We start from the raw sequence: 27,591 nt of genomic DNA, 5'->3' as shown, positions 1-27,591 counted from the left end.
ACAAGGATCCTCTACATGTGCTGGAATGGATCTTTTTGCCTATGCAACCAAAACGTACCATCACTACGAAAGTAGAGGCCATAGCACAACTTGTAATGAAAGGAAGGCAGAGGGTTGTAGAGATAGCAGGCGTCGAACCTGCTTTTTTGGTTATTCCACTGGTTGCAGAGTATCTACAATGGGCATTACAAAATTCCATACCATTACAAGTTGCGTTATTGGATTATAGGGGCGAGTTGAAGGTACATCTACCCCCTCACAAATACTTCTCCGTGCTGCAATTGGGTCAATGGGAAGAATTACCAAAAAGGTCAGAACGTCCGGTCAGTGGTGTCACCGTTTTTACAGATGCTGGAGGCAAAGCTCAAAAAGCAGCACTAACATGGTTAGACAATGGGAAGTGGCATGATGTAATTTTATCTGACATTCAAGGGTCTACACAACAATTAGAATTGCGAGCTGTGGTGGAGGTCTTCAGGCGATGGAACACAGCACCTGTTAATGTGGTATGTGACTCTTTATATGTCGTAGGGATTGTCCAGAGGATGGAGCGTGCTCTGCTCAAAGAGATAGCTAATGAACAACTATACCAACTTTTTCATGAATTATGGCTTTTGCTGACAGAGCGACTGCATCCATATTTCATCACACATATCCGTAGTCACACAGGACTCCTGGAAGGCTTAGCTGAAGGCAATGCTCGGGCAGACAAACTTGTCGCACCTGCCTGGGCTGCGCCTTCAATTGATCGCTTCGCTCAAGCACAACGATCTCATGCCTTTTTCCATCAATCTGCTAAGGTACTGCGGCGTCAGTTTGGGCTACGCAGTGCAGATGCACGTGGGATAGTCCAGTCCTGTCCAGACTGTCAACATCTTGGGGGTGGTTTAGCACCTGGTGTCAACCCCCGCGGTACTGGACCGTTGGAGATATGGCAAATGGATGTAACACACATCCCCGAATTTGGACGGCTGAAATATGTCCACGTGAGTGTTGACTGTTTCTCCCTTGCTACCTGGGCTACAGCACAAACAGGCGAATCCAGCAAACACGTTCAACGACACATGCGTTCTGCTATTGCGGCCCTGGGCATTCCACAGACGATTAAAACGGACAATGGCCCAGGCTATGTGGCACGTGCCACACAGGACTTTTTCCAACTGTGGGGTATAACACATATAACAGGTGTCCCACATTCACCAACGGGACAAGCTATTGTGGAGCGCATGAATCAAACTCTGAAACACCTTTTACAAAAACAAAAAGGGGGAGAGCCAGGGCTATCTCCTCCTGACAGGTTGTGTAAAGCGCTTTATGTACTAAACTTTTTACGCTTGCCACAGGACTACTCTGTACCTCCAGCAGTAAAACATGGTGCAGGGTTAAAGGGAGGTATGGAGGCTTTTCAGAAAGAACAGGAACAAGCCAAAGTGATGGTAAAAAATGGGGTGACTGGTGTGTGGGAAGGTCCAATGAAATTAATAACGTTGGGTCGAGGGTATGCATGTGTCGTTACAGATACAGGAGCCAAATGGGTACCAGCTAAGTGGGTGAAGCCGTGGCTACAAAAACAACCTGAACTACAGGAGCCAACTCAGGATCTGCCTCGGAACACTGACCTCTCGAGAGATCCAGTGCCCTGACTGCGGGAAGTGTGAAAAAAGGTTTGCGTGGGAGGTATAGAAAAGGGAGCAAAAGGCGCAGTCATGATAAAGCAAGGGGTTGTTTTTTCTGTGTTAAGCCTGCTTTGGATCCTGGACCTGACAAAAGGTCATCAACCGATAGTCCTTCCACCTACACCATGGAAGGGGAGTCACAACGTTTGGGTGACTCTGATGCGGAGCTTGAACCAGACGCAGTTTTGTGCCTCCTTAGCTCAGCCTGAACAACCCTTTCATACATTTCTAGTGGGGGTCCCCTTAAACAGATCTGAAAGTAAGGAGATAGTGGCAGGGTTGAATGTGCTGAAACAGAGCCTCTGTGAGAATGCAATGAAATGTGGCGAACATTGGGATTTATGGGACGATAGCTTGCCTGTCAATCCCTTAGAGCCCCAAGAACTTGACATCCTAGGAACTTTAGAGGCAGAATCTTGTGTGTTTTTCAATTACACAGAGGGATCAAACATTTATCAGAACGACATAAAGAGATTACAAAATGTCACACCCAGTAATCCATTGTGGCAAAATGAATCTATCTGGTGTGCAAACGTAGGGCGTAGTCGAACAGAGCCAGCACCGGATTTGGCCATGCCTAGAAAATTACCAGAAGGTTTATTCCTAATTTGTGGAGATAGGGCTTGGCCAGGGCTGCCCAGTAAAAAACTGGGAGGTCCGTGTACCATAGGTAAATTAAGCTTACTAATGCCTACACGAAAGGTCATATTAAATCACACTAACCTACACAAGATTAAAAGAAGTGTCACTACCTTAGGGAAAGAATGTAAAGATGAGGTAGAACTATGGTCTAGGACCAAAGTAGTTCTTTCTTCTATTTTTGCACCGGGTGTGGCTGCTGCACAAGGACTAACACAATTGCGAAATTTAGCTTGCTGGGTTGCAAAAAGAGCTGATCAAACTTCTAGAATTTTAGGAACATTAGCCAATGATGTAGATAGTATCCGACATGCTACCTTACAAAATAGAGCTGCTATAGATTTTTTATTATTAGTGCACGGTCACGGATGTCAGGAGTTTGATGGGATGTGTTGCATGGATCTGAACGATCATTCCAGGTCAATTCATAAGCAGATCAAAGAGCTCATGGATGCCACACAGAAAATACGGGAACAGCATGGGTTCCTGGATGACTGGTTGGGTAATTTGGGAATTGGAGGGTGGCTGGTCGGATTGATTAAAATGCTATTGATGGGATTGTTTGTGATTTGTATTATCATCCTTGTATTACCGTGTTTATTCTCCTGCTTGCAAAGGGCCCTGCAGCGGACAATAAACACGGCCTTTCTGGCTCAAGAAAAGAAAGGGGGAATTGTAGAGGGGTTTTTGGAGCAGAATGGTCATGTAATGAGCCAGAAGTATGAGAGTATGGAGTGAAGGCCTAGCTGCGTGAGAAGATTCATGTAGCTAGTGTCAACAAGCCGACCTTCGAGAGATGAGGAAAAACAGCAGCTGAGCAAACAAGAATTGAGGGAGTAGCCGGTGGGAGCCGAACACGGAGGAGAAGAAACAAGAACTGATGGAGCCAATTAAGGAAGGACCAGTGGCAGAGCAGTGACCAATCAACACATCAAAGAAGAGTATGTTTAGTAATATTAACGAATAGCAATGCACATGCTTACAGCTAGGGAAAGTACAAAATGTATAAAAGGGACAGCTTATGCTTAATAAATGTCTTCACTTTGATTCACATTGGATTTTGTGGAGGCGTGTTCCTTCTCCTCACTCATCATGCAACTGATGCTACATGGAGTAAATGGATTGCATTAATTACACAGAGGGCTCGAATAGGAAACCCTAATCGCCCAGGAATCTTAGAAGTGATCATGGACTGGCCAGAAGGCAAAGACTTCGGAATGCCACCAGAAAAGGAGGTGACACGTGCTGAAGAAGCCCCACCGTATAATGAACTACCAGAGGATGAGAAGCAGTATGTCCTGTTCACCGATGGATCCTGCCGTCTTGTAGGAAAGCATCGGAAGTGGAAAGCTGCTGTATGGAGTCCCATACGACGAATCACAGAAGCCACAGAAGGACAAGGTGAATCAAGTCAATTCGCAGAGGTAAAAGCCATCCAGCTGGCTTTAGACATTGCTGAACGAGAAAAGTGGCCAAGGCTGTATCTTTATACTGACTCATGGATGGTGGCAAATGCCTTGTGGGGGTGGTTAAAACAGTGGAAGCGAAGCAACTGGCAGCGTAAAGGTAAACCTATTTGGGCTGTTGAACTGTGGCAAGATATTGCTGCTCGGCTAGAGAAACTAGTCGTGAAGGTACGTCATGTAGATGCTCACGTACCTAAAAGTCGGGCAACTGAGGAACATCGAAACAACCAACAAGCAGATCAGGCTGCTAAAGTGTTCCAAATAGATTTGGACTGGGAACATAAAGGTGAACTATTTTTAGCTCGGTGGGCTCATGACACTTCAGGTCATCAAGGGAGAGACGCAACATACAGATGGGCTCGTGACCGAGGGGTGGACTTAACTATGGACTCTATTGCACAGGTTATCCATGATTGTGAAACATGCGCCGCAATTAAGCAAGCCAAACGGTTAAAACCTTTGTGGTATGGGGGGCGGTGGTTGAAATATAAATATGGGGAGGCCTGGCAAATTGACTACATCACACTCCCTCAAACCCGCCAGGGTAAACGTTATGTGCTTACCATGGTGGAGGCGACCACTGGATGGCTGGAAACATACTCTGTGCCCCATGCCACTGCCCGGAACACTATTCTGGGCCTTGAAAAGCAAATTTTGTGGCGACATGGCACACCAGAGAGAATTGAGTCGGACAATGGGACTCATTTCAAAAACAGTCTCATAGATAACTGGGCCAAAGAGCATGGCATCGAATGGGTATATCACATCCCCTATCATGCACCAGCATCTGGGAAAGTTGAACGGTATAATGGGCTGTTAAAAACTACCCTAAAAGCAATGGGAGGTGGAACCTTTAAAAACTGGGATAAGCATTTGGCACAAGCTACCTGGCTAGTCAACACCAGAGGATCTATCAACCGAGCTGGCCCTGCTCAGTCAGACCTTTTACATACAGTAGAAGGGGATAAAGTCCCTGTGGTGCATGAAAGGAATCTGTTGGGAAAAACTGCCTGGGTTCTTCCTGCTACGGGCAAAGGTAAACCCGTTCATGGGATTGCTTTTGCTCAAGGACCTGGATGTACTTGGTGGGTGATGCTGCAGGATGGTGGAGTCCGATGTGTCCCTGAAGGTGATCTGATCTTGGGTGAGAATACTTAATTCTGAACTGCATGATGTTAATTGCTGCATAATACTAACAGTGTTCATAAGTGTCTTTCAGGTTGAAGCAGTGGTGATGAGACCGGAGCTAGCTGCAAGTGGCGTCCAGTAACCTCCTCGAGACTGACATCTTTAACCTGCAACCCGTGGGCACGAACTGTGACGAAGCTCATACCATCTTTCCTACCCTGGGAGACTCCTAGCCAGATGGAAACCCACAATCCTGAACTAAATGAACTTGATGAACTTTTTTCTTCTGTATAGAGATGAATCATAAACTAATGTTATCTGTATATATTTTAAAATGAAAAGTTAGTGGTGATCTGAGTATGACGTGAATGGTATGGAATAAGGGGTGGAATGTCCTGGTTTGGCCTAAACCAGGCCGATTTTCCTTTCAGTGATTTTTGCTTTCAGCTAAGTCTCCTCTAAGTAACTGCATGTTTGCAGACAGTGTCTGCCTCCAAGACTGATAACGCCCGAAGTTTGTAGTTATCGCTGAGGCACCGGTAGGGATGTTGTGCAGTAAGGCTCTTGCTGTACTTATTCTTAGAGAAACCAAGGTCACTGCTGAATTCCTCACTGCTTACGAGTGAAGAGCCGAAGGGGGGTTGCAGCTGCAGTGGGGAGCAGACAGGGCAGGTGACCCAAAATTGACCAACGAGGGTATTCCATCCCACACACGTCATTCTCGGTATAAAGGGGGGGGATCACGAGGGTCGCGCCCTTTTCTGCTATGGCCGGTGTCCAAGGAGGACTCCGTCTGTTTTCCTGCTGCCCCCGATCCCGATCCGTGCATCCCTGAATACAGCTCTCGACCGTTGCTAGGCCCAGCCTGGGCCTTCCCGGAGCCTGCCCTGCAGTGCCGGTGGTGACGTGGCTGACTTCAGGGGAGCTCAATCTTGGTTTTGTATATATATTTGTATATATTTGATTATTTCTATTATTATTATTATATTTTTTTTTTTCATTATTATAGTTTATTAAAACTGTTTTAACTTTCCAACCCGGAAGCCTCTCTCCCTTTTCCCTTTCCCTTTCCCTTTGGGGGGAGGGGGGGGGGGATAACAGAGGGCATCTGCCACAGGTTTCATAACTGGCCCAGCTTTAAACCGTGACAATAAGGTTTGATTTTTGACAGTCTTTATAATCTTAATTGTTCCGGTAAAATCCGCATCAATGAGTCCAGGTACTACGAAGATACCTTTTCGAGAGACTGATGAACGACCTATCGGTAATGCACTTAACCCATGCCCTAAGGGGCCCTGCTGATCAGAGTCTATCAAATGAACTTCAGATGTTGTTAAAGTAGTATCTACTGCTGTTGCCAAGTCCACTCCTGCGCTGCTGGCGGTGGCGGTGGAGCAGCGGTCCAGGCACCCTGCACTTGTGTCGTCGCGCGGGGGTGCGCTGCGCTCGGGACCCAGTTTCCCGATCGCCTGCACTCAGCGGTGTTGTGATTATTTTTCTGACAGTTACTACACCATTTCCCCCGTTTTCCTCCTGCATTTTTGTTTGGACTACGGCAGGTCTTTTGATAGTGACCTATTTTTCCACAATTGTAGCATATTTTGTCATTTTTATTTTTCTGGGGGAGAGCAGCTTTCACCGCCGCACCAACTGCCGCTGCCATAACAGTAGCATTATCCTGGACCAGCATCCGTTCCGCTGCTTCCATTAAGTTAGCAGTACTCGACCCTCTTGGCAAAAGGCTGAGGGCTTTTCTGTTTTTTTCATTTGCATTATCAAATGCCAATAGATCCAAAAAGCAGATCTTCATATCCTCCGTCAAATCAGGATGGGTTTGAATGGCAGCATGTAATCTGTCAATAAATTTACCATAGGGTTCTGTAGGACCCTGTTTTACATTCGCGAAAGCCGGTGCTGCTTTCTCATCGCGCATTCCAGAGAGCGCTTTAAATGCCAAATCCTGACTGAGCTGTAAAGCCGCTTGTGGCAGCTGCAGCTGTGTATCTGTGCTGGCGAATTCACCTGCCCCCATTAGGATCTCAGCTCGGATTCCTAATAGCGGATCCCCTTGTTGACGGGGGATGACTGCAGCAGCTTCACACACCGAGTGCCAGAGTTGGAAAAATTGCAATTGTTGAGAGGGGGGTAACAGTGCAGTAACTAACATTTTGGTATCATAAGGAGTTAACAAATGAGCAGAAAAAATGTGTTGCAAAATTGACTGAGTATACGGTGATTTTAAGCCATATTGTGTTATTGCTGTTTTTGCCTCTTTTATCATTTTCCAGTCCAAAGCTTCCCACATATTTGCACCATTTTGGTCAATTACGACTGGAAAAACCATAGGATTTATGTCCTGAAACTGACCCTCAATTATAGCATCCCGAATTACCCCTCGCCACCGTTGCTTTGGATCTGAAGGCGAACCAAACCCAACCGACCCCCCTCCCATCCCCGACCCCGGTACCACAGTCAGAGGTGGTCGCAGTTGTTGCTCCGGCTGCGAGGAAAAGGATTTCGTGGTCCGGTGTCCGGTGGTCTCGGAGCCTCGACCTTCGCCTCGAGCGCTTCCAATTTGTTTAGGAGCCCTTGTAGCTGGGATTCTCCCAAGCCGCTCACAGCAGCCTTGGTGCAGGGTGTTGGGGGAGTCGACGGAGGCAGAGGTGGGTACAGCCGTGGTGTCGGCGACGCCGAGCAGGACGGCACCTTCTCTATTTCTGGTGGTGGTGGTGGGAAGTCTTCCTCATCTTCTTTTTGTGGAGGTAACGGGGGCGCCATGGGCTGAGGGGAACATTCGACCCTCTCTCCCAATGGCAGCGCCCGTCCCCCAGGTACCACTTTCGTCGGGGCGGAGGGAGCAGAGGGCCCCGAGAAAAGAAGCACTGTTGCTGAAGTAGCATCCTTTGATTTTGATTCAGTTTGATTCTCAGGCGTTAGGGCTGCAAAAGCCGACGAAGCAGCCAAACGCTCGGCTTTCGTACTCTTTAAGGTTTCAGTAACTAGTCTCCACACAGTGAGGATTTTGCCTGCATCCTTGGAACCCAACGTAATTTCATCCCACAGCTTCGCACCCATATTTTCCCAGGTGGCAGCATCAAACGCCGCACTAACTGTGGGGATTAAGTCTCTTTCTTTTGCCCATAGCAAAAGAGCCTTCAAGGTAGCCAGGTCACATTTCAAGCCTCTCGTAGAGAGAATATGTTGGAGGAGTTTCACGACTGCCTCTTCTTCTTTAGACAGCGTATTTCCCATTCCTCCCCGACCGCTCGCCTGGCCAAGGCGAGATTCCACACACTCTAAGTGATCCTATTTGCCCCGGGGACTCACCGTCGGTCGGCTTTTCCGTACCCTTCAATTCCGTCGGTCTCGTTGATCTTCTCAACACCGATCTGAGGGTCCCTGTTCGGGCGCCACTTGTTGACGCGGAAGTTACAGGACACTGCTACACAACCAATATGATTAAGCAAATGCCGTTTATTAGCCAATACACCCGGATTAATATAGCAGTTCTATTTCCTTATCACGCGCCTACTTTATTATGATTGGTGCTTAATAGCAATCACGCCGTAGCAACCCGCTTATGATACGTTAAGTCTTTTTGTCCACGCTCCCCCCTGCAACCTCCCATTGGTCAGTCCTTTCACCATCCCCCTGTGCTGTAACGTGATCCTGCAGGTGCCAAGTCCAACACTGTTCACAGTGATGTTTACTGTCAAGTATGCAGAGGCTCTGTGGGAAGCACACAGGAGATAGGCCTGTGGCCTTTTACATCTGGCTCAGGAGGTGACCATTCTCTTACAGAAACCCCTCCACAATATCCCACTCAGATCTCAGGCTACACTTTTGCCTGTTTCTAAAGTCTTTCATTAATGGTGATTAAACTTGTAATTTAGGTTCAGTTGTGGTCGTGTCTCAGGGAGCTTACTTAGAGGAGCACCAACGGCTACACCATGTGTCTGCCTTAGCTGTAGATGTGCTCCAGGCTTAAGCGCCGATACTGGAAGCTGATTCGCATCTTGCCTGGTGCAGCAGTCCACAGCGCAGCTACCTAGCAAGGGGCTGTGCTGCCACAAACCTGCCAGAAAGTCCCGCACCCTACAGCGTTGTTGAGGATCTGGAGGAAGTCCGTCAGCTCTTCCAACTGCCTCTCCAATGAGGGGTTTGTGGTTTTTTAGGCTTATATGTCCCTGGTAGGCTCTGGAGACTCCCATTTGATTAACTTCTGGGAATCCCTGAACTTGGACTCATTCTGGCTACGCACTGCTGGAAACAAACATAGCTACTAACATTGGTTTGAGACCATGAAACTTGTTTTCTGACCAGGTCTCCTCAAAGTTCATTCCCCTTCTTGTTACCCTATATATGATTATGGCTTTGATTTGGAAGCTTACATGCCTCAGGGCGGCTGATCTCTCTGAAGTCCCTGTGTGCAGTGTTGCTTAACAGCTCCTCAGTGCCTTACAACACTGGACACAGGACATGGGGACCAGGACACAATTTAGCTCTCTAAACCTGGTGTCAGGTGACTAACTCTGGAGCAACAGGAGTTGCTAGTTGTACGATGTTCTTCAAGGTGAATCTGAATGACTTCAGTGTGTGCCTAAGCCCACCGGTCCCCGGGGCTTTTACTGTATTTCCTTGTGTGGAAAAGATCACGGTGAGCTTTAACATCTGTCCTGCTGCATTATAGTGAACGGTGCAAAGTGAACATGTCAAGGAATCAGCTGTACTATTTTATTTCTGAAAGACCAAGTGTACAAATATTCTTCTGAAGGAGCCTGCTGTAGTCTTAGTTCTTTAAATACATATTTTTAAAAAGTTTTGAGACTCATGTGCTGGATATGGTTTTTTTTAAAGGTTGTCACGTTCACTTTCTGTCAGGGCTGGGGCTGGTACAGCTTCAAAGCAGCCTAGGGTATTTGGGTGGTGTGAGTTGCCTCTCCTGGAAGGAAGCCCACAAGAGCATATCCTTGCTCAGCCTTTATTTCAGTACCTGCTCAGTACCAAGACAGCTGTGTGAGAGAACACCCCAAGGAAGGCTGGCATGAGAATGAGTACTTGTGGTTAGCCATGAACTGCAGACCACGTAAGGCTGTTTCCCCTGGAAGAGTATCTACTCTACAATACATTGCACTGTTTCTTTATTGGGATTTTTCAGCTGACTGAGCACAAGAGATGGTATTAGGCTTTTCTGGATGTGGAGGTCCCCAATGAGGCTGAAACTTGGCTTGTACATTCACTAAATATACAGAAGTAATCCCAAAATAGGGGTGCTGGCTCTGAATATATCCAACTGTTTGACTAGACCTAAAGTCAAGCAAACCCTGGCTTGGAAGAGGAGTATTCAGACATGGAGCTACTGAAAAGCAAGTCTGTGTGCCTATGACTGCTGAAATGGTTTTTTATCTTCAGTGTCTTCCCTTGCCTGGTTGTCTTCCAAGTAGTGCAGAAGACTTTGGTCTCCTCCCAGGCCCCTGTGGAGGAGCCCAGCCTCCTCCTGGGCCCCTATAGTGGGGCTGGGCTTCCTCACAGACGTCTATAGAGGGGTCTGGCCTCCTCCCAGGCCCCTACAGAAGTGCCTGGCCTCCCTACAGACCCTGATAACCAGCTGCACAGCTCCTGCCTTCCCTCCCCAGAGTGTTCCCCAGGGAGAGAGAGACAAATGCCTTAATAAGACAACTGCTTTAATAAGGCAGAATAAGAAGAGAAATACAGATAGAGAGTAAATCTTAAGTCCTTTCAGATGCAGGGTACCCCGCCTTCTGGCAGAGTCAGACAGAGCTCTCGCTTTTGGGTCCTGCGAGCTAATACATAAATTATCACAAGAAAACAGCTCTATTCATAAGGGAAGCTCACATGAGAACTTCTTGCTGCATTTCTAGATACAGGCAGGGCCAGGCAGGTGCTGTAAGAGCCAGTACCAGGTGGGAGCTGCCCGTAAGCCCCCTGTTACCATGAGCTGGCTGAGCTCATCCTGCAGCCGAGGGGCTTGTGCAGCGCAGCACAGCCCTGCGCCTGGTGAGGGGATCACTGGCTTTTGAACGTGCAATGGGCTCCCAGTCAGGATCAATGCATCCCTGCCTTGACATACAGTTTACCTTTCCCACAGAGATTATAAATTACAGATTATGTTAGTAACATACAGCTTCTCAAGCCCTAGGTACAAGGTCCAACAGAATGGACATTGCCCGTTCAAGATCATTAACTCCTCAATTATAATGTCTTCTGCAAGGTGGGCCTGAGCTCCATGGGGGCTCATCCATCTGGGGACTGGGAGAAGTCATTTCCGCTCCCAGTGTGGCTTGGACTCAGCTCCAGCCATGGTTCCCTGGGGACTGCTGGGTGCCAGGGCTGGGATCAGAAGGGGCAGTGGTACCTGGCCCCCCATGCTGAGCCAGCAGCCCTGCTGTGCCTGGAGGTGTCTCAGGAGCTGCAGAACAGGCTGCCATGCTCCAATGGCACTTCCAGGTCCTGCCATGGTGCAGACAGAACAGACCTCACACTCCCCATCCTCAGTAGTAGGGGCTTGGCTTCTCACCCCACATTCCCTCTGGCAGCAGCCTGGCCTCCCCACAGGTCCTTATAGAGGAGCCTGGCCTCCTCCTAGGCCCCTATGGAGGAGCCTGGCCTCCCCGCAGGTCCTTAAAGGAGACCATGGCCTCCTTCCAGACCCCTATAGAGGGGCCTGGCCTCCCTGCAGGTGCTTATAGGGGAGCCTGGCCTCCTTCCAGACCCCTATAGAGGGGCCTGGCCTCCCTGCAGGTCCTTAAAGGAGACCATGGCCTCCTTCCAGACCCCTATAGAGGAGCCTGGCCTCCCTGCAGGTGCTTATAGGGGAGCCTGGCCTCCTTCCAGACCCCTATAGAGGGGCCTGGCCTCCCTGCAGGTGCTTATAGGGGAGCCTGGCCTCCTTCTAGACCCCTATAGAGGGGCCTGGCCTCCCCGCAGGTCCTTAAAGGAGACCATGGCCTCCTCCCAGGTGCTCATAGGGGAGCCTGGCCTCCTTCCAGACCCCTATAGAAGGGCCTGGCCTCCCTGCAGGTGCTCATAGGGGAGCCTGGCCTCCTTCCAGACCCCTATAGAGGGGCCTGGCCTCCCCACAGGTCCTTATAGGAAACTATGGCCTTCTCCCAGGCCCCTATGGAGGAACCTGGCCTCCCCACAGGTGCTTATAGGGGAGCCTGGCCTCCTTCCAGACCCCTATGGAGGAGGCTGGCCTCCCCGCAGGTCCATATAGGGGACCCTGGCCTCCTCCCAGGCCCCTATGGAGGAGCCTAGCCTCTGCACAGGTCCCTATATGGGAACCTGGCCTCTCCCCACGTGACGCACCGCGTCCCGGTACGTCCCTCCGTTCCTCCCGTACCTGCCGCGCTGCTGATTGGACGAGAGCGCCCGGGGGGCGGGCCCGCCTTTCCGCCCCCGCCCCGAGCCGCGCCGCAGCGGGCTGGGGCCATGGCCGAGGCCGTGAGGGCCCCCCGCAAGGCCCGCGCCAAGAGCAGGCCCAGGGTAGGGTGGGTCAGGGCTGGGGAGTGGCGAGGAGCGCTTCAGGGTGTCTCTGCGCACAGTCCCTGGGTGGGGGGCATCGGCCCAGCGGCGGGACTGTCACTGCCGCCTCCCGTTTGTGGCGGCTCCGGACGGCGGGTGCAGTAGTGAGGGGGGTTTAGTGCAGCGGGGAGGGGTGTGTGGGTGTGGGTGTGTGTGGGGGTGGGGGGGTGTGGGGAGGGCTGTGTGAAGGGGTGTGTGTGGGGGGGGGGGGTGGGTGGGTGTGGGGAGGGCTGTGTGAAGGGGTGTGTGGGGGGGGAGTGCGTCTGTGTTGTGTTATTACACACCGTGGGACTTTGGTCGAGGGGTTTGGCTCGTATTTGGGGTTACTCCTTTCTTTGTTTTTTAAAGCAGTGGAAAGTGTGTCTGCCCTGGGCGGTGTTTATATATTCATGTCTGTTCATCCTCTTCTGCTGAAAGCAGTTAGGTCGAGAGGGGGGTGTTTCTCTAAAAAGTCTTCTGAATGTCTGCACTTTTCCGAAGCGACGTAAGAAGATTTAGAGTAGTTGATAGGCAGGTGAAGGGGGTGATAGTTCCTGTGTTGTAAAAGGGTGTAAACAAGCTTTTTACTCTTATAGTGTACGGCCTTCTCAGAATCACAGAATCAACCAGGTTGGAAGAGACCTCAGGGATCATCGAGTCCAACCGTTGCCCTGACACACCCTGTCAACTAGACCATGGCACTAAGTGCCATGTCCAGTCTTTTCTTAAACACATCCAGAGATGGTGACTCCACCACCTCCCTGGGCAGCCCATTCCAATGTCTAATAACCCTTTCTGAAAAGAAATTCTTCCTAATGTCCAACCTGGACATTCTCAAGTAGCTCTGCACAGCGAGATGTCTGGAGTTGCATCTGTGGTGAGGCCATAGAGCAGTAGAGCTTATTGGCATTTAGCAGTGTTAGTAGAGTGTGGATGATAGTCTTACTACATCTCATACGTGTAGGTTTGGCTTTGAAATGCTCAAAAGGTGAGGCCGTGTATAGCAGGTGACAGTGTTTGTTCTTCTTTAGTTGGTGCTACAGTTTTTTAGGTATGTTTCCCTTAATTGCTTAACCTTTTTCACGTTGTAAACTGCACCACATAGAGCAAAGGCATCGAAGCTGTGGCTGTAAAAGCCCTCTGAAAATAAATTAATGGATTAATTGACTGCTGTTTTTTAAAACAAGGGTTATATCCAAGTATCAGCTGTGGGTGATTCCTGAACTCAAGGCAAGTAAAGATTGGAGGGAAAAGCAGTCCCAGAAGAGTGTGTCATTGTTTCGATTCAGCCCCATAGGATGCGCAAGGCAGCCACATCTTAAGACTGCTGCTTAAGAGAATCGGTTCCCTGCAGGAAGGCAGTGAGTCACAGATGACGCTGGTAGTTCATTAACAACATGTACGGTGACTCCAGTGACTGCTGTCTTTGGCCGTAATTCCAGGTGTAATTCGCTGGTGATGTCACATGTGAGAATCCAGAATCCTACAGTGTTACACGTGACCCATTCGTGATATTTTTGTTGCTATTATGCTCAGCTCTGTTAATACGCAGGCGTGTTTGAGGATGCAGTTTGGGACCTGGTCACATTAAGGACTTTTCCTTTCCCATGCCTCAGAAACAGACATAATCCTTTGAAAAGCTGAAATTCTCGTGAACTGGGAGAAAGGCTGGCTCAGCTGCAGAGCTGCCAAGTAGTGGAATGACACCCAGGGCATTCTGAAAATAGTAGCCCCAAAGTTAGGCTTGTCTAGCACCAGTAACACCAGACTGATTCGAACACAGTGAGGTGGCAAAACCAGCGAACCTGGAAGTGGTGCAGATGAGGCTGTGTGCATCTTGGTGGGTAGCACTCAGTTATTCCAGAGATGTTTCCTGAAAATTAATAGGTGTCCTTAGAGCTTGAGGTGTCGTTCACTGACACACTAGGAGAGGAGAATCGTTAGGCATGGGGCAAGGCTGGTGAGTAGGCGTCATCTTTGACTTAAAGGCTAAACCCTCAGAAGAGAGAACGGCAGGTTTTGCTTTTATGTTAATTCAGGACCTGATTTCTCTCATCCTTTTTTCAGATGAAATCCTTGTTAACAATTATGGCATTTTTTTTGCCTTGGAAAGTGAGAACTGAAAGGCACTTCATAAATTTTAAAAACAACTATTTTATCTAACAGTAGCATTTGGGAGGAATACGGGATGCTATTCAAAGATTAAGGGAGTTTCTTCTGTACGAGGGCTGCAAGAGGAAACTTTGAGATTGTAAAGGGGAAGGGGCCAGTGTGTGTTTGTAAAGTATGTGGATTGGTACACTGTCAAAAATATGATCTAGTGATACAGTATTGGATGGAAATTACTGACTTTGAGTTAATTGGCAGGAGATGTTTATTATGACGACAAGTCCTAGTTTAAAGAATTGCACTGATCTATTTTTAAGCTCTCACCTGTAGCTTTAGCTAGCCTTGGAGTGTGTCAGAAGTGTTTTGTGATCAGAAATATTTACAGGTTTTAACAGTCTGGAAAGCACAGTCTAAAAGCAAAGCCAGTGTGTTGCCATTGTATAAAGAAGCTGTGAGTGTATGTTCGAAGCAAAATTAGGTTTGAGGTCGAGGTTAGGTAGGGCCTTGATTTGAGCTGCTTTCATGTATTTCACTCATTAGGCAAAGTCATGTCAGATGTTTAGTGAAAGTACATGTGATACTATCAGCAGGTTTCCAAAACTATTATCTTTTCCCCAATCATGGAGGAGTATTGAGAGCTTTTCCTAATTTCAGCTGTGTTCTTTGTTATATTATCTGGGTCATCCAAAACTGGAGCGCTGTAACCTAACTTTTCCCAGTCTTGCTTCTAATAAACTGATAGGTATACACAAGCAACTTACAAATTGGCAAAACACTTTGCCAATTTTTTGTTTTACAAATTGGCAAACGATTTACAAATTGACAAAATCTTTGTTGATTTCCTGTGCAGCGTTATTTCCCATGCTGTGCTTTGGGAAGGAGGCTAATCTACACCTTAGACTAGGTTTATGGGAACTATTTACCCCCAAACCCATCTTAAATTAAAAGTGGATAAGCGGTTTAGAATTTTAATGTCACTGCTAAGTTTTTCTACATCTCTAGTCTGTAATACCTTTTGAAAATAGGTATTTCAGTAATTGTACAGATGTTGTGATGGTTTTAGAATGTAATTAGGGGATGTGTTCCAGACTTTCCTTGTTCTGAAATTACTTTCTTGAAAATAATTTTCCATTCATTAGAATATTTCTGTAAAACTTAAGACGAATTGCAAAGTAACTTTTTTTTTGTAATATGGTGGAATCTGGTGACTCTTTTTAGAGGTCAGGATCCTGTTATTTTGATTATTTTGTATGTTAATGAAGCATTCTGTCCTGTGATATATCACAGAATCGACCAGGTTGGAAGAGACCTCTGGGATCATCGAGTCCAACCTTTGACCCAACACCACTGTGTCAACTAGACCATGGCACTCAGTGCCACATCCAGTCTTTTCTTAAACACCTCCAGGGATGGTGACTCCACCACCTTCCTGGGCAGCCCATTCCAATGCCTAATAACCCTTTCTGAGAAGAAATTCTTCCTCATGGCCAACCTGAACTTCCCCTGGTGCAGCTTGAGGCTGTGTCCTCTAGTCCTGTTGCTAGTTCCCTGGGAGAAGAGGCCAACCCCCATGTCGCTACACCCTCCTTTCAGGTAGTTGTAGAGAGCAACAAAGTCTCCCCTCAGCCTCCTTTTCTCCAGACTAAACAACCCCAGTTCCCTCAGCCACTCCCCATAGGACATACCCTCTAGACCCATCACCAGCTTTGTTGCCCTTCTCTGGACTCTCTCCATCACCTCAAAAGCAATTTGTAGCTTTTAATGTGGAAACGTTGAAGCATTGTTCAAGAACTGACCAAGAAAATAGGCACTGATAGACAGTCTTTAAAGGGGAGCTAAAGAACAAGGATCTGTTTGGTTCATTTGGTTTTACCTTTAATATTATGAAAATTAATGTGTTAAGAGGGGCTTTTGGAATTCTGATGTTGACAAATACTAGTTTTGGTGATGGTGGGATTTGGGATGCAAGGGGGAGAGACTCACTTTGTAGTGACACTGTTCATTTTTCTTATTTTCCTAGGAAAAAAAGAAAAAAAGTAGTGAGGAGTCCCAGATACAAGAGTCTGACGATGTCTTCCTCCCTCCTGTGGCAGAAGTGTCTTCTCAAGCCAGTGAAGTGCAAGTGGAACATCCTGGAGAATTTACAGAAATTCAGCTCAGTGATGAAGTAGAGGATGGAAAAACTGTAAATGATGTGTGCGACATCCTCCAGAGTAATTTAACTTCAGCAAATGAGGGGTCTTCGACAGTGACTCTAGAGCCTCCCACAGATACAGAAGAGTTCAAAGCCAATCATTCCCATGAGGAATGTGGGGGGGATGTTGAGAAAAGTGGAAAAAGCAAGTCGGACAAACCTCACGGCCCTGTGGAGGTGGTTGCTAGCAGATCAGGATACTCTGATTTATTGAGTAGTACCCTTCATTCCAGTGCTGCTGGCTCTCAGACACCAGTGGGCTTTGTACGGGACAAAGGAATTGAAAACATACAAGATGTTAAAAATCCTCTTGTCCGTTCTTCAGAGAAGCCTCCTCTTAGTATCTCACAGCAATCTGAGAAATCCAAAAATCGTATTCAGTGTTCGGGATTGAAACCAGTTTATCCAGACTTGTCGACTGAATTGTCCTATGAGAGACCAACCGTAATAGCAGTTAAACCGCTGTTGCACAATGAAAGGCTGTATCCAGAGCTCCCAACCGAACCAGAACTGATGCCATTTACCAGAGAACAGCTGAAAATTTTTGAGCCGTGTTCATGGTTGGAGAATGTTGACTCCTATGTGAAGGTGCGGCGGGCGGCAAGGAAGGCACAGACTCTGAGATCGAGGATGCAAGGGCCTGAAGCCGAAAGGCCTAAGGCCTTTTATTGTTATGCTACTACCCTATTTAACTGCTACAATGCAGGAGCCAGACTAGGCAGTTCAAGATAACATCAACATTCACACGCTAAGCACTCATCACCCATTCTGGGAAGAGCCAGTGTTCTGGACTCAAAACATCAACAACCATTCCTTGTTTTCAGCTCTGTGTTCAGAACTGACCTTCCACACATGTTTACTTCTTTCATGCCTCAAAAAGCCCTGTGAACTGGTCTCGGCTCCTTTATCTTAGAAGCAAGCAAAAACTATTCTCAGTGCAGTGTTCCCAAGCAAATCTTATGCTCCCCAAGTAAAGCACAGCTGTTTGCAGACTGAGGGTCTTCCACATTTCCCCCTTTTTTGTTTATTTGATGACAAGGGTGGTCATGATGTGGGCTTCGGCTTTTCAGAGTCCTCTGATTGCAGACCAGGTCTCTGAAGCAGCACTTGGGGCAAAGGCACACAAGCAGGGACGCAGGCACCGCGGAGTTCAGTTCCTGCTAGAGAGAAAGTGAAAGAGATTCCGGGCCTGCTGCCTTCGCCTGTATATTAGGGATTTCTGCCAGGCGGCATTTTTCCACTGTGCTTTGATCTTTCTCACAGCAGGGCAGGAATCTCAGGCATAAACAATTAGGTGCCCTTGAGTCTTATCACAGGCCTATGTTATCTGAATGAAGATGCTCTACTTGTCCAGCACACAAGACTAAATAACAGTTAGTAGTATGATATATGTGTTTTTTGACACCCCAGGTGCAAGTCGCTTGAGCGTGTTTACAATCCTCCTCGCCCATCTTCCGTTATATTCCCACATTCTACCCCCTCGCTCAAGAGACTGCTTCTCCTGGGGAGTGCAAAGCTGGACGTGCACATTTGGCTTGCGGAGTGTAGAGCAGAGTAATCTACAGAGGCATGCAATAAATACATATAGAAAAAGGAATAAACATAGATATCTATACAATAATGCTGTAGCATCACTAATTACAAAGAAGGGCCAAAGATAAACAAGACTGTGAACAACATCCCTGTAGTGTCCAAATTTACTTGATTCACATGCTCTAGAAGAGATAACTGCTGTGAGAACCAAAACAGTATCTTCTCCTCAGAGCCACCTGCATGTGTCAACAGAAAGGCCTTAACCACGCTTGCGTGGAAGCGGTCACACAGCAGACAGCACAACTATGGGGGGACCACAACCACCAGAGACCACCCAAGACCTCTCGCAGCATGCTACTTGCGTGCTCATCCAGTCATTTCAGCATTCCCCAAGTAATGCCTGGTGTCGGGTTGACTGTTCTACGTCACTTGCGTGGTCCCTGTGCTTTCAGCGTCTGCATTTCTGGTACCGGGTTCTGGTTGTGGTTTCTCCAGCTCATGGTATGGCTTCACGCATCTCGCAGGTAGCCAAAGAGGACCTGTTGGGAGTAAAACACAAGCATATCCCCTCCCCCATGTCAACAATTCTACTGGTCCACACCAATCAGTTGGGCCTGGCAGATCTTTATACCAAACCTTAGGATTTTGTGTAAAGGGAACTTTAGCCTGAAAATGTCGTTCCACTGCCGTGGTATCTAATCGAGAAGATGACCGATTTAGAAAATTTAAAATGAACACAGCCATATCTAATTGTTCTTGAGGAGCTGTGGCTACACTCCCCCTTTTTTGTTTTTGCAACATGTGTTTCAAGTTTTGATGTGTCCGTTCAATTATGGCTTGTCCGGTGGGGGTGTGCGGGATACCTGTAACGTGAGACACACCCCACTGTTGTAGGAATAAGGCCGCTGCTTGAGATACATAGGCAGGTCCATTGTCTGTTTTTATTTGTTTAGGGAGGCCCATAAGAGCAAAGCACCTTGTCCAATGTTTCTTAACATCCTGAGTCCGTTCCCCTGTAGCTGCAGAAGCAACAACATAACCAGAAAAGGTATCCACAGTAACATGAACATACTTTTGCCTGCCAAAAGGTGGATAATGTGTAACATCTGTTTGCCAAATTTCATTAGCCTTCAGTCCCCTGACATTTACATCATCATGATAAGTTGCAGTATTATATAGTTGACAATCGTTACATGCCCGAATAATATCAAGAGCCTGCGTTTTTGTGAGAGCAAATTCTTTCTGTAAACTGCGAGCATTTTGATGGAAAAAGGAGTGAGATAATTGTGCATGTTGAAATCGTTGAGTAAGGGAGGATGATGTTATGGGCAAAACAGTGTACTTATCAGCTACTGCATTCCCTTCTACCAGAGGTCCTGGCAAGCGAGTGTGAGACCTAATATGAACAATAAAGCAAGGATGCTGTCGTTGCTGAAGCAGAGTTGCAATAGCAAGGAAAAGTTTATACAGCTCTTTATTGCTAATTTCTTTGATAAATGCAGCTTCTAAGCGGTTAATAGCGCCAACAGCATATAGTGAATCTGATACAATATTAATAGGTTCGCTTGCAAACAATGTCAGAGCTAAATGTATTGCAGACAATTCAACAATCTGAGTGGACGCTTCCACAGTAACTGATGTGTGTTGCCATTGTGCCTTTTCTTTCCAGGCCACTACGGCCTTCTTTGTTTTACCTGAGCCGTCTGTAAAAACCGTTTTTGCATTTGGTATAGGGTGAGGCACCATCACTCTCTGTGGCTGTAAACAGAGGGAAGGTAAGGCTTGCAAGATTTTATTCCGTGGCAAAGTAAAATGGATATCATTCAAATAATCAGCCAGAGCAGCCTGAAATTCAAGGCTGTCCCTCATCAGAGTAATGTGCGTTTCCTTATGAAAGGGTAGGTAAATAATGTCAGGGTCTCGACCTGTCAGCTGCTGTATCCTGAACCATCCTTTCTGAATCACCATAATGACCATCTCCAAAGGAGTCGTAATTGTTTTTGTAAAGGTGTGTGATAAGAAAATCCATTCCAGGGTAACTAATTGCTGTGATTCTGTCAATTGAGCAAATAGCCCATAAGGCTGGAATTTCGTGTGAATCACAAAAAATAAAAGAGGCAAGTGTAAGATTATACGTCCTGCTTGGGAAGTTGTAAGTTTTTGAATTACCAATGCCAATTCCTGTTTTGCTTTGTCAGAAAGGATTCGAGGCGAAGTTAAATCTGAATCCCCCTTCAAGGTGTTAAACAGGGTACTTAACTGTTCAGTAGAAATACCCAGCACAGGACGAATCCAATTAATTGTCCCTAGTAGTTGCTGCAAATCATTTAATGTAGAGATATTGTTTACCAAACGAAGTTGTTGTGGCCGTAAGGTTCTGGTAAACAGTACCCATCCCAAATACTTCCAGGGCGGTTCTGTTTGTTTTTTTTCTGGGGAAATATGAAGTCCAAATTGTTGTAAAGAGTCTTTTAGATGATTTACAGTTTTCATCAGTTCTGTCTGTGTCAAAGCTGCAATGAGAATGTCATCCATAAAATGGTAAATAAGAGACTGTTTAAAAATACTTCGAGTCGGCTCTATTGCAGCAGAGACCACTAACTGACAAATTGTGGGACTGTTCATCATGCCCTGTGGGAGAACCTTCCTTTCTGCTCATCTTTTTTCTTTACTGTCGGCTTTGGGCAGTTCTTTCTAATATGCCCCATTTGATTACACTCAATACATTTCATTTCTGCTCATCCCACAACGAGTTGCTGAGCCAAGGCACTTGCAAGTAAAGTAGCTTTATGCTCTTCAGAACCCACATTCTGACAAGCTTTAATAAATTCTGCTATACTTTTGTAAGAGTTTTTTAGAGGGCCCAAAATTCTTTGACAATCTGCATTTGCATTTTCATAAGCCAATTGTAATAACAGCGTTTCTACTGTATTTTCATCATCAATCTGCCTGCTCAGTGCTGTTTGTAAACGATCAATAAATGTAACATAGGGTTCTTGAGCTCCTTGCCTGACTGCCGCAAAAGAGGGCTGGCGTTTCCCTGCCTCCGGAATGCGTTTCAGGCACTTTAAAGCCAATGCAGAGATCTGTTGTAAACGCTGCCGAGGTAACCGTGCCTGTACCTCTGGTGTCTCATACTGATTAACTCCCAAATATTCTTGCCTATTTTCCAAAGTGTCTGCAGAAGCAGCCTCCTGGTACTCTGCCAGCCACACTGAATACTGTGCAGGTGTTAAAATCATCCGTAAAAGTGACTTCCAATCATGTGGTGTCATAGTATAGGATTCTCCAATGACTGTTACTAAATTTGAAGTATAGTTACTGTGCAAACCATAGTCTCTCATCGCGGCCCGTACTTCCTTAATCATTTCATAACTAAGGTAGCGATACTCAGGAGAATGATTTGGACGATAGATTACCGGCATCGCCGTCAGCATGGCAAAATCTCCTTTACGAGCAGCTTCCTCTCTACAATTTTCTGCCAGCGTTTTGTATTTCGTTACATGAGACTCTGATGCCTTTTCAGCAAAGCCAATAGGTGGCTCGGCAGACGCAGGATACGGAGGAGCTGTTGGTGTTAACTGTGCTCTGCCCGTAGCCGCTTCCGCTGCTGCTGCCGGCTGCGAGACCCCCCGCACCGAAGGGACGGCTGCAGCCGTTTCTTTTACCGATGTTAATGGTGGGTATAAATTGCACTGTATGTCTAGATCTGTGAAATCAAGATCGTAAGGATCGTCTGATTCTCCGGAGACTGTTTCATATACAGGCTCCTGTTGCTCCGTCACATCCACTAAGGTGTTAATAGGAGTGGATGCCAGAGATTGCAAATACTCCTCTGCAGGCTGGAGTGCAGAGACTGCTGTAAAAACAACCCTCCACGTTGCTTCTAAATCCTTTAGAATATCAGACTGCAACGTGTTCCGTTTTTGTATTTCTACCCCCACTTTTGCCCAAATCTTTGCATCGTAAGTCCCTGATACAGGGAACCAGGTACAGTTGTCTTTGATCCATACTAATAACTGCACCAATTTCGCTAATTGGATCTTATAGCCCTGTTCGCGTAATATACGCTGTAATACCTCAGTGTAGAGCTTGTGCTCTTGGGAACTAGCCTGTCCCATGTTTATTGCGATCGCGGAACTCACTGATTCTGGGGACTCTCCGGTCCTGGGGACTCTCCGGTCCTGGGGATTCTCCGATCCTGGGGATTCTCCGATCCTGGGGACTCTCCGGTCCTGGAGACTCACTCTCCGGTCCTGGGGACTCACTCTCCGGTCCTGGGGATTCTCTGATCCTGGGGATTCTCTGATCCTGGGGACTCTCAGGTCCTGGGGACTCTCCGGTCCTGGCGCGCGCTAGCCCCTGACAATCCTTCGATCAGAGTCGCCGCCGCTTCTTCGTTAATCTTCAACCTTGTTTGGGCGCCATTTGCGGCGGGCTGCAAGGAAGGCACAGACTCTGAGATCGAGGATGCAAGGGCCTGAAGCCGAAAGGCCTAAGGCTTTTTATTGTTATGCTACTACCCTATTTAACTGCTACAATGCAGGAGCCAGACTAGGCAGTTCAAGATAACATCAACATTCACACGCTAAGCACTCATCACCCATTCTGGGGAGAGCCAGTGTTCTGGACTCAAAACATCAACAACCATTCCTTGTTTTCAGCTCTGTGTTCAGAACTGACCTTCAACACATGTTTACTTCTTTCATGCCTCAAAAAGCCCTGTGAACTGGTCTCGGCTCCTTTATCTTAGAAGCAAGCAAAAACTATTCTCAGTGCAGTGTTCCCAAGCAAATCTTATGCTCCCCAAGTAAAGCACAGCTGTTTGCAGACTGAGGGTCTTCCACATGAAGGAATTCGAAAGTGTTGCTCATCAGGACAGGCACGAATTTTATGAACTGCTCCTGAACTACATGCGCTGCAGGAAGCAGCTGCTGCTGGCTGAGGCAGAGCTGCAGGCTATGATGACAGATTGCCAAAATGTTAAGGGGAGATTATGGACTTTTAAAGAAGAATAGAAAACTGTGCAGGTGCTGTTGCTGCAGCTACTTTTGAATCCAAACTAGTTGGATGTGATTCCAGACATCAGTTTTGCTTGCTGTCAAATTTATCGTATTTAAGCTGTTTTGTTCTAAAAGAGATTATTGTCTTTGCTTTCTGTCTCTCTAGTGACCCACAGTACTTCAGAGTATCATCTTGTTGATATTTAAGACAGTTTGTTGTTTGATTTTTGAACTCTGACGAGTGTAGGGTAGTGGGATCTCTGTTAGTGATCTCTTTGAGTGAGACTTGTGTTTATAGTTGGTTAGAATGAGCTGTGTACAGCCAGTTCTGCCTCTAGTGTCAGGTGAAGTTTATATGACAGTACTCCAAGTAGATGCAGGGGATACATGGTGGAGTAGGACTTCAAAATGACTGTGGCTGTGATGGCCCATCTGGCCTGCTGCCTATAGTGACAGTTTCCTTTGACATCATTCCTGACTGTCCTGCTGTCAGAGGTGGCAGCTGCAGAGGAACTCGAGTTGTGCTCGTGGGTGACCCTGTTGCTCAAAGTGTAGGGAGTGCAAGGTCCGTCCACTTCCAGTAACTGTTGCTCTGTAAGTGGTGCAGTGGTTTTAGCGAGTCCAGAGGAGGGCCAGAAGATGATGAGAGGGCTGGAGCACCTCTCCTATGAAGACGGGCTGAGAGAGTTGGGGCTGTTCAGCCTGGAGAAGAGAAGGCTCCGGGGAGACCTTCTAGCAGCCTTCCAGTACCTGAAGGGGCTACAGGAAAGCTGGAGAGGGACTTTTGACAAGGGCATGTGGTGATAGGATGAGGGGTAACGGTTTTAAACTGAAAGAGGGGAGATTTAGATTAGGTCTTGGGAAGAAATTCTTTGCTGTGAGGGTGGTGAGACACTGGCCCAGGTTGCCCAGAGAAGCTGTGGATGCCCCCTCCCTGGCAGCGTTCAAGGCCAGGTTGGATGGGGCTTTGAGCAACCTGGTCTGGTGGAAGGTGTCCCTGCCTGTGGCAGGGGGGTTGGAACTAGATGATCTTTAAGGTCCCTTCCAACCCAAACCATTCTATGATTCTATGATATGACTTCCAGGGTGGTCATGGTACTCTGCAGCATTTCTGTCTGCAAACTAGAGGGGTCTGGGGAGCTCTGGTGCACGCATCAGAAAGAATGAGTTTGGGGGAAAATTTATGTAACTTTTTTTTGGAGATGGACATTATAGTGGGAGTGAATTAAATTGTTCTGGTGCTCTGATGCTGTTTATAGCCAACGCATCATCAAAATTGTCCAAGGGTGCGAAGTACCTATGTACGTGGAGGCTTTTACTGTTGTTTCTGTGAGTGCAGTGCCTCTCCTGTGCAGTTCCTCAGAGCTGAGACATTGAGAGACATCCACTGAACAGATTTGAATCTTTTCCTTTTTACTAGGGAATAACACTGAACCTCACTGGGCTCTGTTTTGTGTTTCTACACTGAAAGTAATTTTGGCTTGACTCTTACACCCCCACTGGACATCATACAGTTGGCTACGCTTGCTGCTTTCTTTATTCCATCCTGATTCACTATGTATTTATTGTATATCCAGAATAATAATTATTTTTATACCGATTTAAAATTCTTATTCTACTAACTTAGGAAACACAGGGATACTTTCAAGCTAAGCTTCCAAAGTGCTGACTCTGTAGCATGTTTCCTGGTTACATGAAAGAATAACAGGAATGTTATCTATTGTGGTTTTCTTGTGCTGAAGAATTAGAGATAGGACAGAGGAAGACTGGCCTCAGCTTTTAATTGCAGTTTGGGAAAAAGTTAGATTACAGTTCATTTCTGAAAATTTTAAATGTGCAATGGGAAATTGCTATAACTATTCAGTTCTGGGAGCCTAGAAAAATATTTATCTTGTTTCAGTAGGTATTTTAGCTTTAAAATAGCAGATCCAAATATTTATGGAAATTTATAAACTGAGAAGCAGTTGCGCTCACTGGGAGTAGAGAGACCTGATTTTGTTCACATCTGTCAGTGATACAGACAAGTCATTTCATGTCTGTTTCTAGATCTGAGTTATTGAGGGTTTATCGAGTGTTTTTTTCAGAAGGCAGCGATATGAATCTGCAGTAATCAGCAGCTCTAAGAAGTATGTAGGATGTTCTAACATGTTTGTCTATTCCACCTGTGAAGTGGCCCCTTTTATGAAAGCTTTGAAATCTCTTTAGGGGAGGATTATGTCAAGGTTAATTTCTGTAAGCACTCTTGACCCAACAAAATAATTGCTTTCTTTTCAGGGTGTCTGTGCAGATCAGTGCAAAGTGACAGGTCACCATCGCTACCAGACATGGCTGAATGAAAGTGTGTTGGGGGAACTGAAAAAGCTGTTTGAAGCCAAAGCAGAGCATGTGCATCAGACACTGGCGCTGCACTCGTACACTTCAGTGTTGTCTCTGTTGCAAGTGGAGTCATATGTCTACAGGTCGCTCAGCAGCTCGTCCCTGCTGAGATCAGTGGCTCTTCAGCAGCAAGGACAAGGTGTGTTGCTGGTCTGGAGTGCTGCCCGTGCTGTTCAGGGTGCCCAGCACCTTGTTCACCTGCAGTTTTGGAGTCTTGTGGTGGAATTTGTATGTTGGAATGTTTCTCCTCTGATACTAAAACCTGCTGCTGTTATGTAGGGATCAGCAAAACTATTTTCTCACAGGAAAAACTCCATTTCTCTTACCTTATTCACCTGGAGAGTGGAAGCTGAATGCAGGAGTACCTTCTTCTGTCCAAGCTGCGTACTGCCACTGGTTACTGTAGAGGAACACCGGGTGGGATGGGACACCCGTACTCCAATCTTTTGTTGTCAAAGGCAACGTATAATACAGTCCCTTTCCCAAACTGATTATGCACAATTCTAAAACCAGCTGGATGTTTTTCCTGCTTTACTTCCTCTTGGAAGGCCATTTGAAATCTTGCAGCTCTAATACTTAGAAATCTTTCTGGTTTTCATGCTAGGTGTATTGCTTACTTGGGTTTGTGCCAATATAATCTTTTAGCTAAAGTATTCCTCCCCCTCCTACCCCAGATGTTTATCCTTCCTAGTCCTCTTCCCTTTGCCCCTCACCTCCCAGATAGTTTATATGCATAGTAAATGGTGGTTCTTACAAAGTTTATGTTGAGGGAAAGCCTTTTATGAGAATAACCATAGTATATTCTTCTTGTAATTAGCGTCCAGTGTTTGATTATAAGATTAAATAAAGTGCTCTAAATAAATGTCCTTCTCTGTCAGATTTAGCAAGCAGCTGTGTTGAAATATCTTGGTATCTATAGATAGAGAGCAAGTTTTCTATATAGCCCCAAAACCACTACTTATGCTACTACTCTGAGAGCTGCTCATCAAAGCTCCTTAATTTTGTTTTTAATTTACAGTTTCAAAGCAGTCAGAAAATCTTTCTTCAGACTTGGGCCACTTGAAGGAATGTATCAGCATCCTTTTCAGTTTCACTCGCAGAGTTATCGAAGATCCTCAGTTTCAGAGTGACCTTCTCCTTGACACGGTCTCCCACAGCATCCTCGCAGCTAAACTGGGGAAGTGTGGTCTGGATGATCGGGTAGTGAGGTGGATTGTGAACTGGCTGAAGGAAAGAAGCCAGAGAGTGGTGGTCAATGGGACAGAGTCCAGTTGGAGGTCTGTGTCTAGCGGAGTCCCGCAAGGGTCGGTTCTGGGACCAGTTCTATTCAATATATTCATTAATGACTTGGATGAGGGATTAGAGTGCGCTGTCAGCAAGTTCGCTGATGACACAAAACTGGGAGGAGTGGCTGACGCGCCGGAAGGCTGCGCAGCCATTCAGAGGGACCTGGACAGGCTGGAGAGTTGGGCGGGGAGAAATTTAATGAAATATAACAAGGGCAAGTGTAGAGTCCTGCATCTGGGCAAGAACAACCCCATGTACCAGTACAAGTTGGGGGCAGACCTGTTGGAGAGCAGCGTAGGGGAAAGGGACCTGGGGGTCCTAGTGGACAACAGGATGACCATGAGCCAGCAGTGTGCCCTTGTGGCCAAGAAGGCCAATGGCATCCTGGGGTGTATTAGAAGGGGTGTGGTTAGCAGGTCAAGAGAGGTTCTCCTCCCCCTCTACTCTGCCCTGGTGAGGCCGCATCTGGAATATTGTGTCCAGTTCTGGGCCCCTCAGTTCAAGAAGGACAGGGAACTGCTAGAGAGAGTCCAGCGCAGAGCCACGAAGATGATTAAGGGAGTGGAACATCTCCCTTATGAGGAGAGGCTGAGGGAGCTGGGTCTCTTTAGCTTGGAGAAGAGGAGACTGAGGGGTGACCTCATTAATGTTTATAA

General features: G+C 46.8%; 1 protein-coding gene across 1 annotated transcript in view; it reads left to right on the top strand.

Annotated features, from left to right (window-relative positions):
* The first annotated feature begins 12,342 nt into the window (after positions 1-12,342).
* The window catches only part of LOC137675646 (ectopic P granules protein 5 homolog), a 40,073-nt gene continuing 24,824 nt past the window's right edge, over positions 12,343-27,591 (top strand). Inside the window, 5 exon segments of the mRNA XM_068421830.1 lie at positions 12,343-12,415; positions 16,563-17,324; positions 23,123-23,299; positions 25,547-25,787; positions 26,667-26,848. Of these exon segments, the coding sequence (XP_068277931.1) occupies positions 12,362-12,415; positions 16,563-17,324; positions 23,123-23,299; positions 25,547-25,787; positions 26,667-26,848 (1,416 nt within the window). The 5' untranslated portion in view covers positions 12,343-12,361.

Source organism: Nyctibius grandis, chromosome W (genome assembly GCF_013368605.1).
Source record: "Nyctibius grandis isolate bNycGra1 chromosome W, bNycGra1.pri, whole genome shotgun sequence".
In the NCBI taxonomy this organism is placed as follows: domain Eukaryota; kingdom Metazoa; phylum Chordata; class Aves; order Nyctibiiformes; family Nyctibiidae; genus Nyctibius; species Nyctibius grandis.
Note: the sequence above shows the minus strand (reverse complement) of the source record. Positions and strands in the feature narration are given on the sequence as shown.